Source organism: Lithobates pipiens, unplaced genomic scaffold (genome assembly GCF_037356315.1).
Source record: "Lithobates pipiens isolate NorthernLeopardFrog02 unplaced genomic scaffold, aLitPip1_a1.2 Scaffold_127, whole genome shotgun sequence".
In the NCBI taxonomy this organism is placed as follows: Eukaryota; Metazoa; Chordata; class Amphibia; order Anura; family Ranidae; genus Lithobates; species Lithobates pipiens.
Window position 1 is genome coordinate 59,797 of NW_027507715.1, and position 12,028 is coordinate 71,824.

The 12,028-nt window shown below is 49.4% G+C and overlaps 1 protein-coding gene across 1 annotated transcript in view; it reads right to left on the reverse strand.

Moving 5' to 3' along the window:
- PRIMA1 (proline rich membrane anchor 1) overlaps positions 1–12,028 on the reverse strand; it is a 104,385-nt gene that overhangs the window by 59,076 nt on the left and 33,281 nt on the right. Inside the window, exon 3 of the mRNA XM_077474760.1 lies at positions 6,338–6,485. Within this exon, the coding sequence (XP_077330886.1) occupies positions 6,338–6,485 (148 nt within the window). The remainder of the gene's footprint in view (positions 1–6,337; positions 6,486–12,028) is intronic.

Sequence of the window (12,028 nt, forward strand, 5' to 3'; positions counted from 1 at the left end):
TTAGTTATGGAAGAACCAAAATTCTACAGTTATCAGCAGAAAAAGAGGCAAAAAAGGGAAATCTTCCCATGGGGATTACCGGTCCAGGTGGCGACTTCCTAGGATTGCATTTCCCTTCATTTTCCATTGTGTCTCTGGGACAGGAAGTGAAGGGAAATCACCCAAATTGGCAGGGCTTTCAACCCTTCCCCCAAAAAACATGAACTCCAATAAGACATACCATGGTTCCAGAGCTACCTATCCATTTCCTGCCTCTCTTTTTTATTGCTGCCTGACTACATGGCCATATTATGTTCCCATATTATGTCAATGATTGTTGGGTCATGTGCCCATATTAGGTCGGTGCTCATTAGGTAATGGCCATGCATCCATATTAGATCAATGATTGTTGGGTAATGACCATGTGTCCATATTAGTTCAGTAATCATTGGGTCATGTGCCCATATAAGGTCAATAATTGTTGGGTCATGACCATGTGCCAATATTAGGTCAATGATTGTTGGGTCATGACCACGTGCCCATATGAGGTCAATGATTGTTGGGTCATATTAGGTCAATATTCATCGGGTCATGGCCATGTGCCCATATTAGGCCAATGATTGTTGGGTCATGGTCATGTGTCCATATTAGGACAGTAATCATTGGGTCATGTGCCCATATTAGGTCAATATTCATTGGGTCATGGCAATGTGCCCATATTAAGCCAATGATTGTTGGGTCATGGCCATGTGTCCATATTAGGTCAGTAATCATTGGGTCATGTGCCCATATTAGGTCAATGATTGTTGGGACATGACCATGTGCCCATATTAGGTTAATTGTTGTGTCATGACCATGTGCCCATATTAGGTCAATATTCATTGGGTCATGGCAATGTGCCCATATTAAGCCAATGATTGTTGGGTCATGGCCATGTGTCCATATTAGGTCAGTAACCATTGGGTCATGTGCCCATATTAGGTCAATGATTGTTGGGTCATGACCATGTGCCCATATTAGGTCAATATTCATTGGGTCATGGCCATGTGCCCATATTAGGCCAATGACTGTTGGGTCATGGTCATGTGTCCATATTAGGTCAGTGATTGTTGGGTCATGGCCATGTGTCCATATTAGGTCAGGGTCATGTGCCCATATTAGGTCAGTGATTGTTGGGTCATGGCCATGTGTCCATATTAGGTCAATATTCATTGGGTCATGGCCATGTGCCAATATTAGGGCAATGATTGTTGGGTCATGGTCATGTGTTCATATTAGGTCAGTGATTGTTGGGTCATGGTCATGTGTCCATATTAGGTCAGGGTCATGTGCCCATATTAGGTCAGTGATTGTTGGGTCATGGTCATGTGTCCATATTAGGTCAGGGTCATGTGCCCATATTAGGTCAATGATTCTTGGGTCATGGCCATGTGTCCATATTAGGTCAATATTCATTGGGTCATGGCCATGTGCCAATATTAGGGCAATGATTGTTGGGTCATGGTCATGTGTTCATATTAGGTCAGTGATTGTTGGGTCATGGTCATGTGTCCATATTAGGTCAGTGATTGTTGGGTCATGGCCATGTGCCCATATTAGGTCAATATTCATTGGGTCATGGCCATGTGCCGATATTAGGCCAATGATTGTTGGGTCATGGTCATGTGCCCATATTAGGTCAATGGTTGCTGGGTCGTGGCCATAGATCAAGGACGTCATGAGCTTCTCAAACCTCTTTGTGACATCAGCTGTGGAGCAGAGAATCCCTGCCTGCAGCTCATTGGACCAGGAATGATATCTAGGCATACAGGTTTTCGAGCCAAACATGGGTCGGAGAAAACGCAAGCCCCACCCTTGTTGTGAATATCATTAATTCTACATCTGTCCCCGGAAAAGGAGACAAGGGGGAATCTTCCAATGGGGACATTCCCCTTTATTTTCTGTTGTGTCTCCAGGACAGGAAGCGAACCCCCCCCCCCCCCATTTGGACCTTCCACCCCTTCCCCAAAAATAGTTTGGGCTGTAGATTGACTTTAAGCAGCTCATGTTCTTGGCAGGAGTTGCAATGTTTTTCGAACGTTCTGAGTTGAGTCGGGTCAGGGAGGCTTTCTTTGGTTTTCTGCTCCGTCTTTCCTCCGGGAACATTCTATTGTTCTGCTCTTGAATTCTTTGATACAAATTAGCGGCTTCTCAGGACTTATCAGGTGTTCCCCGGGGGGGGGGGGGGGGGCGGGGCAACGTTTGCTTTTCACAAGCTGCGCCCTTTTTCCGGAGCTTTAATAGACGGCTCCTGACCTGCGCTGGCAGCGTGCTCACCGGGGAAGGAGGAGAGAGCCTTTTGTTAGCGGTAATCCAAACCACATCTGAAAGCTTTCACAGATATTGGGCTCTCTGCCGGGAAAATTCTCTCCTGCAAACCGATAACCCCCGCAGCTCACCGCCCGGGAACATTTCCCGCGCCCGGACTGAACCCCTCGTGTCAGCTGTCTGGGATCCCGGTGTCAGGGGTCCTGGAAATATGAGGAACTCATAAACCCTAGTCTTATTATTTATGTATGCAGGTCTGGGGGCGGGGGGGGGGGGGTAAATTAGATTTAATGAATGGCCTTTAGTTTGTTAAAGCACCCTGGATCATCAACAACTTATAAATACACCCTAATGTTGCTGATTTCCTGCCAACTCTTTGCAGCCACTTCCTGCACCTGCATTCACTCAAGCAATGGCTGCCTCCCTCGCTTCCATACAATCATATGGCCCCCTATCAGAGCGCTCCAAATAAGCTTTGTGCATGGATCTTCCTCCGCTCAAACCGCAGCAACCCCCCTCCCCCTTCTGATTTTAGCTTTACGTCCCACTGCCCAATTGCTTTTTTAGCGATTTTTGACCAGAAATAATTGGAAATGATTACACTTAGTCCTTATTGACAGCACCTAAGCATTTTGAAATTGCGGGCAGAATCGCGCGTTTTTGGCCTCACGATTCCAGAATCTCGGCAAAACGTGGGATGCATTTGCAATGCCATTATTTCTTATTTATGGCACTCTGAATGAGGAGCGATTTTGCTGCAATTGCAGTGCATCAAAACGCAAAAAAAAACCCCGACCCCAATACTAGGTAACCGGTCCATCAGTTCACATGGAATATGATGTACGTAAAACGATAGGCTTGACCTTTGAACAGCTCCTCGGCAGATAGAAAATATATCTGTTATATTGGTAAAGAGACACAAGAGGGCGCATCTAAGTGCAGCAGATTGATCATTTATTATGAAGAAAGTGGAACCTCCTCTTAACGGAACCCTCCCCCCTCTCTCCGGTGTCACATTTGCCACCTTTTGGGGGGGAGGGGGTGTGCAGATACCTGTATAATACAGGTATTTGCACCCACTTCCGGGTATAGACTCCCGCGGAAGTCACGCCCCTACCCGCCCCCCCCCCCCCACCCCGCCCCCCGCTGCTAGTGGCAACCAGTTAAGACGCGCAGCAGGACTCACGCATGCGCAGTAGGGAACCGGGAAGTGAAGCTGCCTCACCGAGGATGGCTTCGGCTGCCGACATCGCTGGACCCTGGAACAGGTAAGTGTCCATTTATTAAAAGTATTTGTAGCTGCTGATATATATATATTTTTTTAGGTGGACCTCCTCTTTAAGCTTTAAAAAAGAGGCCTCAAAACCTTGAAGGAGAGACAGGGACGATTGTAATTTGGCTTCGAGGACCCTGAGGTCCTTTTCGGTTTCAAGTTTGGTGGCCCTAGCATACTTCATGGCTGAAGAAAGGGCAAGACATCGGCCCCGGATGACCGCCCAATGGAATGACTGCCCAATGGAATGACTGCCCTATGGGATGACCACCTTATGGGATGACCGCCCTATGGGATGACCACCTTATGGGATGACCGCCCTATGGGATGACCACCTTATGGGATGAGCGCCCTATGGGATGAGCGCCCTATGGGATGACCACCTTATGGGATGACCGCCCTATGGGGTGACCGCCCTATGGGATGAGCGCCTTATGGGATGACCGCCCTATGGGATGACCGCCCTATGGGATGACCGCTCTATGGGATGACCGCTCTATGGGATGACCGCTCTATGGGATGACCGCCCTATGGGATCACCACCCTATGGGATGACCGCCCTATGGGATGACCTCCTTATGGGATGACCGCCCTATGGGATGGCCGCCCTATGGGATGACCGCCCTATGGGATGACCGCCTTATGGGATGACCGCCTTATGGGATGACCGCCTTATGGGATGACCGCCCAATGGGATGACCGCCCAATGGGATGACCGCCCAATGGAATGACTGCCCTATGGGATGACCACCTTATGGGATGACCGCCCTATGGGATGACCACCTTATGGGATGAGCGCCCTATGGGATGAGCGCCCTATGGGATGACCACCTTATGGGATGACCGCCCTATGGGGTGACCGCCCTATGGGATGAGCGCCTTATGGGATGACCGCCCTATGGGATGACCGCCCTATGGGATGACCGCTCTATGGGATGACCACCTTATGGGATGACCACCTTATGGGATGACCGCCCTATGGGATCACCGCCCTATGGGATGACCTCCTTATGGGATGACCGCCCTATGGGATGGCCGCCCTATGGGATGACCGCCCTATGGGATGACCGCCCTATGGGATGACCGCCTTATGGGATGACCGCCTTATGGGATGACCGCCCAATGGGATGACCGCCCAATGGGATGACCGCCCAATGGGATGACCGCCCAATGGGATGACCGCCTTATGGGATGACCGCCCTATGGGTTTACTGCCTTATCGGATGACCGCCCAATTGGATGACCGCCTTATGGGATGACCGCCTTATGGGATGACCGCCCTATGGGTTTACTGCCTTATCGGATGACCGCCCAATTGGATGACCACCCAATTGGATGACCGCCTTATGGGATGACCGCCCAATAGGATGACCGCCCAATAGGATGACCGCCCAATGGGATGACCGCCCAATGGGATAACCGCCCAATGGGATGACTGCCCTATGGGATGACCGCCTTATGGCCTGCCCAAAGTGTGGGGATGGAGATATCTGGGGTGTCATTCTCGGCAAAGTAATGTTTATGGGGATTTTCCAGTTCCACTCTGGAGGGGAGGTGCTGCAGGAGAAAGTAGTTCAGCCGTCAGTTGCACGGCCTATGGGAGGGGGTGCCCAGGTCAGGCGTTCGTAGGACGGGAGCATGATTGGACCAGGAGATTGGAAGTACTTGTTGCAGAGCGGAAGTTACAGTGCATTTTGTTATTAATGAAGAAATAGTCTATATGTGAATGGGTATGGTGAGGTCTGATCAATATTCCTATCACACACGTTCCTGGTATGTATGGCTCAAAAAATGGTGGGTGCTGCAGCGATAGCCAGTCGGGTCCTGGAAACCTCAAACAAGCGTAGATATTCGCCAGCACACCATGGATCTGCAAGTTTCGTCCAAAAAGTTTTAATGAAAAAGATCACATCACAAAGGAAGGTGCAAGGTTTCGGAGCCACACAGGATCCCTTTGTCAGGCATGTGACATGCCTGACGAAGGGGTCCTGCGCGGCTCTGAAACGTTGCACCTTCCTTTGTGATGTGATCTTTTTCATTTAAAGCTTTTTGGACAATAATTGCTGATCCATGGTGTGCTGGCGAATATGTACACTTGGGTATGGTGAGGGGCAGAATAAAACTTGCAACTTGGAGAAACCCGCCAGGCGTCAAAAAGAGCATGTCTCCTAGTGAGCTGACGGAAGAGTTCGGAGTCCCTATGGGCTCGGGTCTGTGGAGCCTGGGGATTCGCCACAGGGCGAATCGAAAGTCGCGGCGTGGGACAGGTTAAAATCTCCCCCAATTAGCCCGTGGGGTGACCGAAAGAGACGGGCGAATGCCTTGGAGCTGACAGACATTTGGGGCATAGAGGGGCGCAGAAGGTAACTGTCTGTGTCTGCCACAGGCCTCGTATTTTGACGAAATGTCCCTGCGGGTCTAGGTAGGAGGCAGAGCAGGTGAACGGGGATCCTCTTTTGAAGAGTATAGCGACGCCTGCTCGTTTACGCAGGTTAAGATCGGTCTTTTTTTTTATATCACAACATGTGAGTGACCATTTTGCTTTCTTATTGATAAATTATCAATATGCTGCACTTGGATGCGCCCTCTTGTGTCTCTTTATCAAGCTAGCCTCAAACCTATTGCAGAACCGCAGAAGAAGGATCCAACAACACAGTACAGGCTTTGGTTCCGCAAACCCTTGGCAGGTTAGGATACAGCAGCACCAGCTGCCCCTAATGCTGGCCTGTGAGTGCCAATATGTGCAGATACAAAAGCTGAGAGTTGCAGGGTACTCACTAGGTGCTGGGAGTCTCGGAGGTGGCGGAGGAGGGGGTGGAGGAGGCAATAATGGCGGAGGTCTACACTGGCACACCTGCTGGCATCCGCTGGGCAGATTCTCCACGGTGGACCTGGAACATGTTCTCTGGGGTTCGGCCTGAGCGATCTGGAAGGGAAAGGAAATGGTTACATCCATTCACAATTACATCAATTAGTCCATAAATTTGTACTCTTGGCAAGTGCAAGAAACCTTGAAGGCCCCCCCCCCCCCGGCCCCTGACCGGGGCTCTTCCTACTGATTCTGGGGCCCTTTTCTCCCATTGTGGGACCTTTTATTACGGCCCTGCAGCGGGCCACCTTCCTGCCATCGCGGTGGTGGAATACCAGATGCCCTCTATTTCCCTCCTGCAGCCACTGAATGTCTGTGGGAGGGAGAGGAGGAGAAGCAGGCATTCAGTGGCTACATGGAGGGATTGGTTCCTCTACATGCTGCCTCCTCTGCAGGCATACAGCGGGGTCTGCTTGCAATGGCGACCCCTGCACGCAGGGCCGTCTTTAAGGCTGGGAAAAAGGGGCAGCTGCCCTGGGCCCTGTCATTATTGTGGGGCCCAAAGCAGCTGCCCCATACTTGCCAACTATCCCAGTTGAAATTCCATCGTCTCTTGAGGTTTTAGTCCCGTGCTGTGTCCTGATATCTCAGTGTGAAGTTCTGTTACTAATGCTGCCCAGCTCTGCCCTATTGTTGTGTACAGACGACTCACCCGCAGACCCTGTGTTTACATGTAGATATGTAAATAGCAGGGGCATTCATATGTAAATAGCGGCAGTATTTATATGTAAATCTTCCCCCTGAGATCATATCCACCATCACCTATACCAGTGATGGCGAACCTTGGCACTCCAGATGTTTTGGAACTACATTTCCCATGATGCTCAACTACACTGCAGAGTGCGTGAGCATCATGGGAAATGTAGTTCCAAAACATCTGGAGTGCCGAGGTTCGCCATCACTGACCTATACTGAATGCTGCCCACTGGGGCAAGGGGCATGCTGGAAATTGACCATATCCACCCCCCCCCAGCACTGCCACTGATCCCAGGATTTCTAGGAGTTTTCTGTCTATCCTCAGGCCATGGTGTGCAGGCAGTGAGGAGATGATGTGCAGTAACCTCTAGCAACTAACCAGTAAGCAGTCATAACGTACAGTAATCTCTAGCAACCAATCAGCAAGTATAAATCATGTGCTGTAACCTCTAGCAACTAATTGGTAAGCAGTAATGATGTACAGTAACCTCTAGCACCCAATCAGCAAGCATAAATCATGTGCTGTAACCTCTAGCAACTAATCGGTAAGTAGTAATGATGTGCAGTAACCTCTAGAAAACAATCAGCGAGCAGTATTCATGTACAGTAATCTCTAGCAACCAATCAGCAAGCATAAATCATGTGCTGTAACTTCTAGAAACTAACTAGTGAGCGGTAACAATACACTGTAACCTTAGGGGCAATGTTCAATACAGGCCCGGGGCACAGTATTACCTCAGCCGAAGATGAGGGGCATCATTCAAACAATGTCCAAGACCATACGGAGGTCTCATTTATCAGCCTCACAGTCCCTGAGCCTTATAGGCACGATATCCTTGTGTATACCCCTAGTCCCGTGGTCTCACTGCCATCTGAGACACTTCCAGATGGGATTTCTAGCACAACGGTGGAGGCAGCATCTATCTCAGACAATTCTGGTGACACCAGAAGCAGGAGCTTGCCCTGGTGGATGAATCCAGAGAATCTCTCCCGGCCCCATCATTTGGGTTCCCACTCATGGACCATAATTACATCCGACGCAAGAGGACAAGGGTGCGGTGCCCATTGCAATGCGTTCAGGATTCAGGGAAGATGGTCCTTTCCCACCAGTGGGATAGTATCCAACATCCTAGAAATGAGAGCAGCATTTCTAGCCTTGACCTCGTTATCACCCCAGATCTAGTGGCGGAGGGCGCTTCTGCATCTAGACCAGCCTTTTCTAAACCTTTTCAAGACAGAGGAACCCCTGCTAAAAATGAAAAATCTACAACTCATGATACATTAGTGTGATGGTCAGTGGGAAGAATGGTCCTTACACTTGTGGTCATTGGGAAGAATGGTCCTCACACTTGTGGTCAGTGGGAAGAATGGTCCTCACACTTGTGGTCATTGGGAAGAATGGTCCTCACACTTGTGGTCATTGGGAAGAATGGTCCTCACACTTGTGGTCATTGGGAAGAATGGTCCTTATACTTGTGGTCATTGGGAAGAATGGTCCTTATACTTGTGGTCAGTGGGAAGAATGGTCCTTACGCTTGTGGTCATTGGGAAGAATGGTCCTTACGCTTGTGGTCATTGGGAAGAATGGTCCTTATACTTGTGGTCATTGGGAAGAATGGTCCTTATACTTGTGGTCAGTGGGAAGAATGGTCCTTACGCTTGTGGTCATTGGGAAGAATGGTCCTTACGCTTGTGGTCATTGGGAAGAATGGTCCTTACGCTTGTGGTCATTGGGAAGAATGGTCCTTACGCTTGTGGTCATTGGGAAGAATGGTCCTTACGCTTGTGGTCATTGGGAAGAATGGTCCTTACGCTTGTGGTCATTGGGAAGAATGGTCCTTACGCTTGTGGTCATTGGGAAGAATGGTCCTTACGCTTGTGGTCATTGGGAAGAATGGTCCTTACGCTTGTGGTCATTGGGAAGAATGGTCCTTACGCTTGTGGTCATTGGGAAGAATGGTCCTTACACTTGTGGTCATTGGGAAGAATGACCTCCTTCCAGATAGCTAAAAAGTTCAGTGGTCTCGGTGGGAACTTATCTGAGAGGCAGAAATGGCCCAATGCTGAAGGAACCCCTACAACCTCTGGAGGAACCCTAGGGTTCCACTGAACCCTGGTTGAGAATCACTGCTCTAGACAACAGAGCAGCGGTCTCATATCTACAGAGACAAGGAGTCACCCACAGCAAAGCACTTTTAAGGGAGGTGAAACCTATAATGATCTGGGCCGAAATAAACCTGGTAGATCTCAGAGCGATATATCTCCCAGGCAAAATGAACACGGAAGTAGACATCCTATCGAGGAAGTTTGGGAACAACAACGAGCGGACACTTTGCCCCCATGTGTTCAACCAAATTTCCAAACTATGCCAAACCCCCGCAGGTGGATCTTTTTTCTACCCAGGAGAATACTAAACTCAGGAGATTCTTCTCTCGCCTTCCACATACACAGGCAGAGGGAGTGGAATTGTTGTCATGTCCTTGGAACTTCACGACGGCCTACGCCTTTCCTCCTCACCCACTCATCTCCAAATTTCTCCTCGGGCTGCTGACCAAAGAGACCATGGTTCCTGCTAGCCATGCACCTCAGTGTGAGTCCCCCTATCAGAATTCATCCCTTCCCGCAACTATTGACCCAAGGCATGCCAACTCATCCAGACCCACAAAAGCCGGATCTTCGAATATGGAAGTTGAAAGGAGGAGGTTTGAGTCGTTAGGCTGCTCCCAAGAAGTCATATCCACCTGCTTAAGGCCAGGAAACCAACAACAAACGTAATACATGCGAGGATTTGGGACAAGTTCTTGTCCTATGCTACAGGAAAAGGGTTTGATCCGGTATCTCCTTCTACTTCTGATGTCTTAGGGTTCCTTCAGACCGGTCTCGAGTTGGGGCTCAGCCAGAGCTCCCTTAAGGTGCAAGTTTCAGCAATACAAAATGGGCAGAAGATCCCCTAGTGGTCACGTTTCTCAGAGAGGTACTGAAGATCCGCCCACCTGTCTGGCGCCCCTTTCCTAAGTGAGATCTTCCGTGAATACTAGAAGTCTTATCCAGCCAGTTTGAAAATTCAATCTGGAATCTAACCCTAAAAACAACATTTCTTCTGCCCATCACATCTGGTAGAAGAATCTCAGAACTCCATTCATTGGGCATAGGGGATGAGCGTATCTCTTTTTTTTTTCCAGACAGGGTAGAGCTTCGCCCTCTCCGAGGATTCACACCCAAGGTCACCACGCCAGCACATCTAATGGAGCCATGGGCATTACCAGTTTTTTTCTGACTCCGAATTAGGCTCCTCTCATGAGTTGGCTATATCCAGGGTCCTCATGGCCTGCTTGGAAGCTACGGCAAAATTCAGGAACTCTGAAAGGTTGTTTATCGTCTCGTGTGGCAGAAACAAAGGAGAGGAAGCTTCCAGCAGAGCCTTGGCATCCTGGGTTGTCAAGTTGATACAAAAAGCTTACAGGGTGAAGAACATGGAGCCTCCTTCTGAGGTGAATGCTCATTCCACTAGAGCGGTGTCAGCATCATGGGCAATGAGAACCGTAAAGAAGAATGGACCAAAATGCCTCCTGAGATGTCTGCAAACCTTGGTCACCAACTACCGTGTTTCCCCGAAAATAAGCCCGGGTCTTATATTAATTTTGTCAGCCAAAAACACACTAGGGCTTATTTTCGGGGTAGGGCTTGCCATGCAATGCGCTATCTTCCTAGTGGTTGCAAAATGACAGAATCCCCTGTATCACAGGATGACATAATGCAAAAGGTCTGCAATGCAACAGTGCGAATACCTTCTTCCATAACCTGCCTGAGCTGTCTTCCCCCGCCCCGAGCACTGCAGAGGGAGGGAGGGGGGGGGGAGAGAGCCGAGATCACCCGCTGATACCCGCTTCAATGGCCCGCCTGAGCTGCCTTCCACGTATGGTTAGTGCAGAAGGAGGAGGGCCGAGACGCCCCGCTGACACCCGCTTCAATGGCCTGCCTGAGCTGTCTTCCATGGCTACGATTAGTGCAGAGGGAGGCGGGCCGAGATCCCCCGCGGACACCCAAGAAAAAAAAAGTCCATCTTTGGAGCGTTGAAGGAGCGGTGTGTATACCACCGCTCCTGCCCATTAAAATGAATGGGGCAGCGAGGCTATACCGCCAGCAGCATTTTGCGGTGGATTTAACCCTTTCTCGGTTTCTAGCGGGGGGGGGTAAAAGCACCCGCTAGCGGCCGAATAGCACCGCAAATTTGATGGTAAAGCGCCACTAAAAACAGCAGCGCTTTACTGCTGACGCACCCATCGCCCCGGTGTGAAAGGGGCCTTACTGTTAACTATTGAAAGCACTGATGACTTTTTATATATATTAAGGTCTATTGCCCCATACACTGATTTTTTTTTTCCGGCCGAAACTTGTGTTGCATACACACAGTCAGACAAAGTAGTCGGAAAATCCGATCGTTCGGAACGTGGTGACGTTCGTTGTGCACGACGGGACTACGTAGAAGCCAGTAGCCAATAGCTTTGGTCTCGTTGTGGCACTTTGTCCGTCAGAATTCTCAACAAACGATTCGAAAAAGTCCGATCGGATTTTGTTGTTGGAAAATTTTAGACCCAGCTCTCGAAACTTTTTTCATCGGGATTTCCGACCGTGTGTAAAGGGCATATGAGTGTTAAAATAAAAGTGTGCACACCGAACTAGGTGGGGTGATCAGCGGTTTGATTCGGTGGGACGACCAGTGGGTGCAACCATGCAACCATGTAACTATACTACAATGCAACCATGCAACTATGTGACTATACACCAAATGCAACCATGCAACTATGTAACTATACTACAATGCAACCATGCAACTATGTGACTATACACCAAATGCAACCATGCAACTATGTAACTATACTACAATGCAACCATGCAACTAT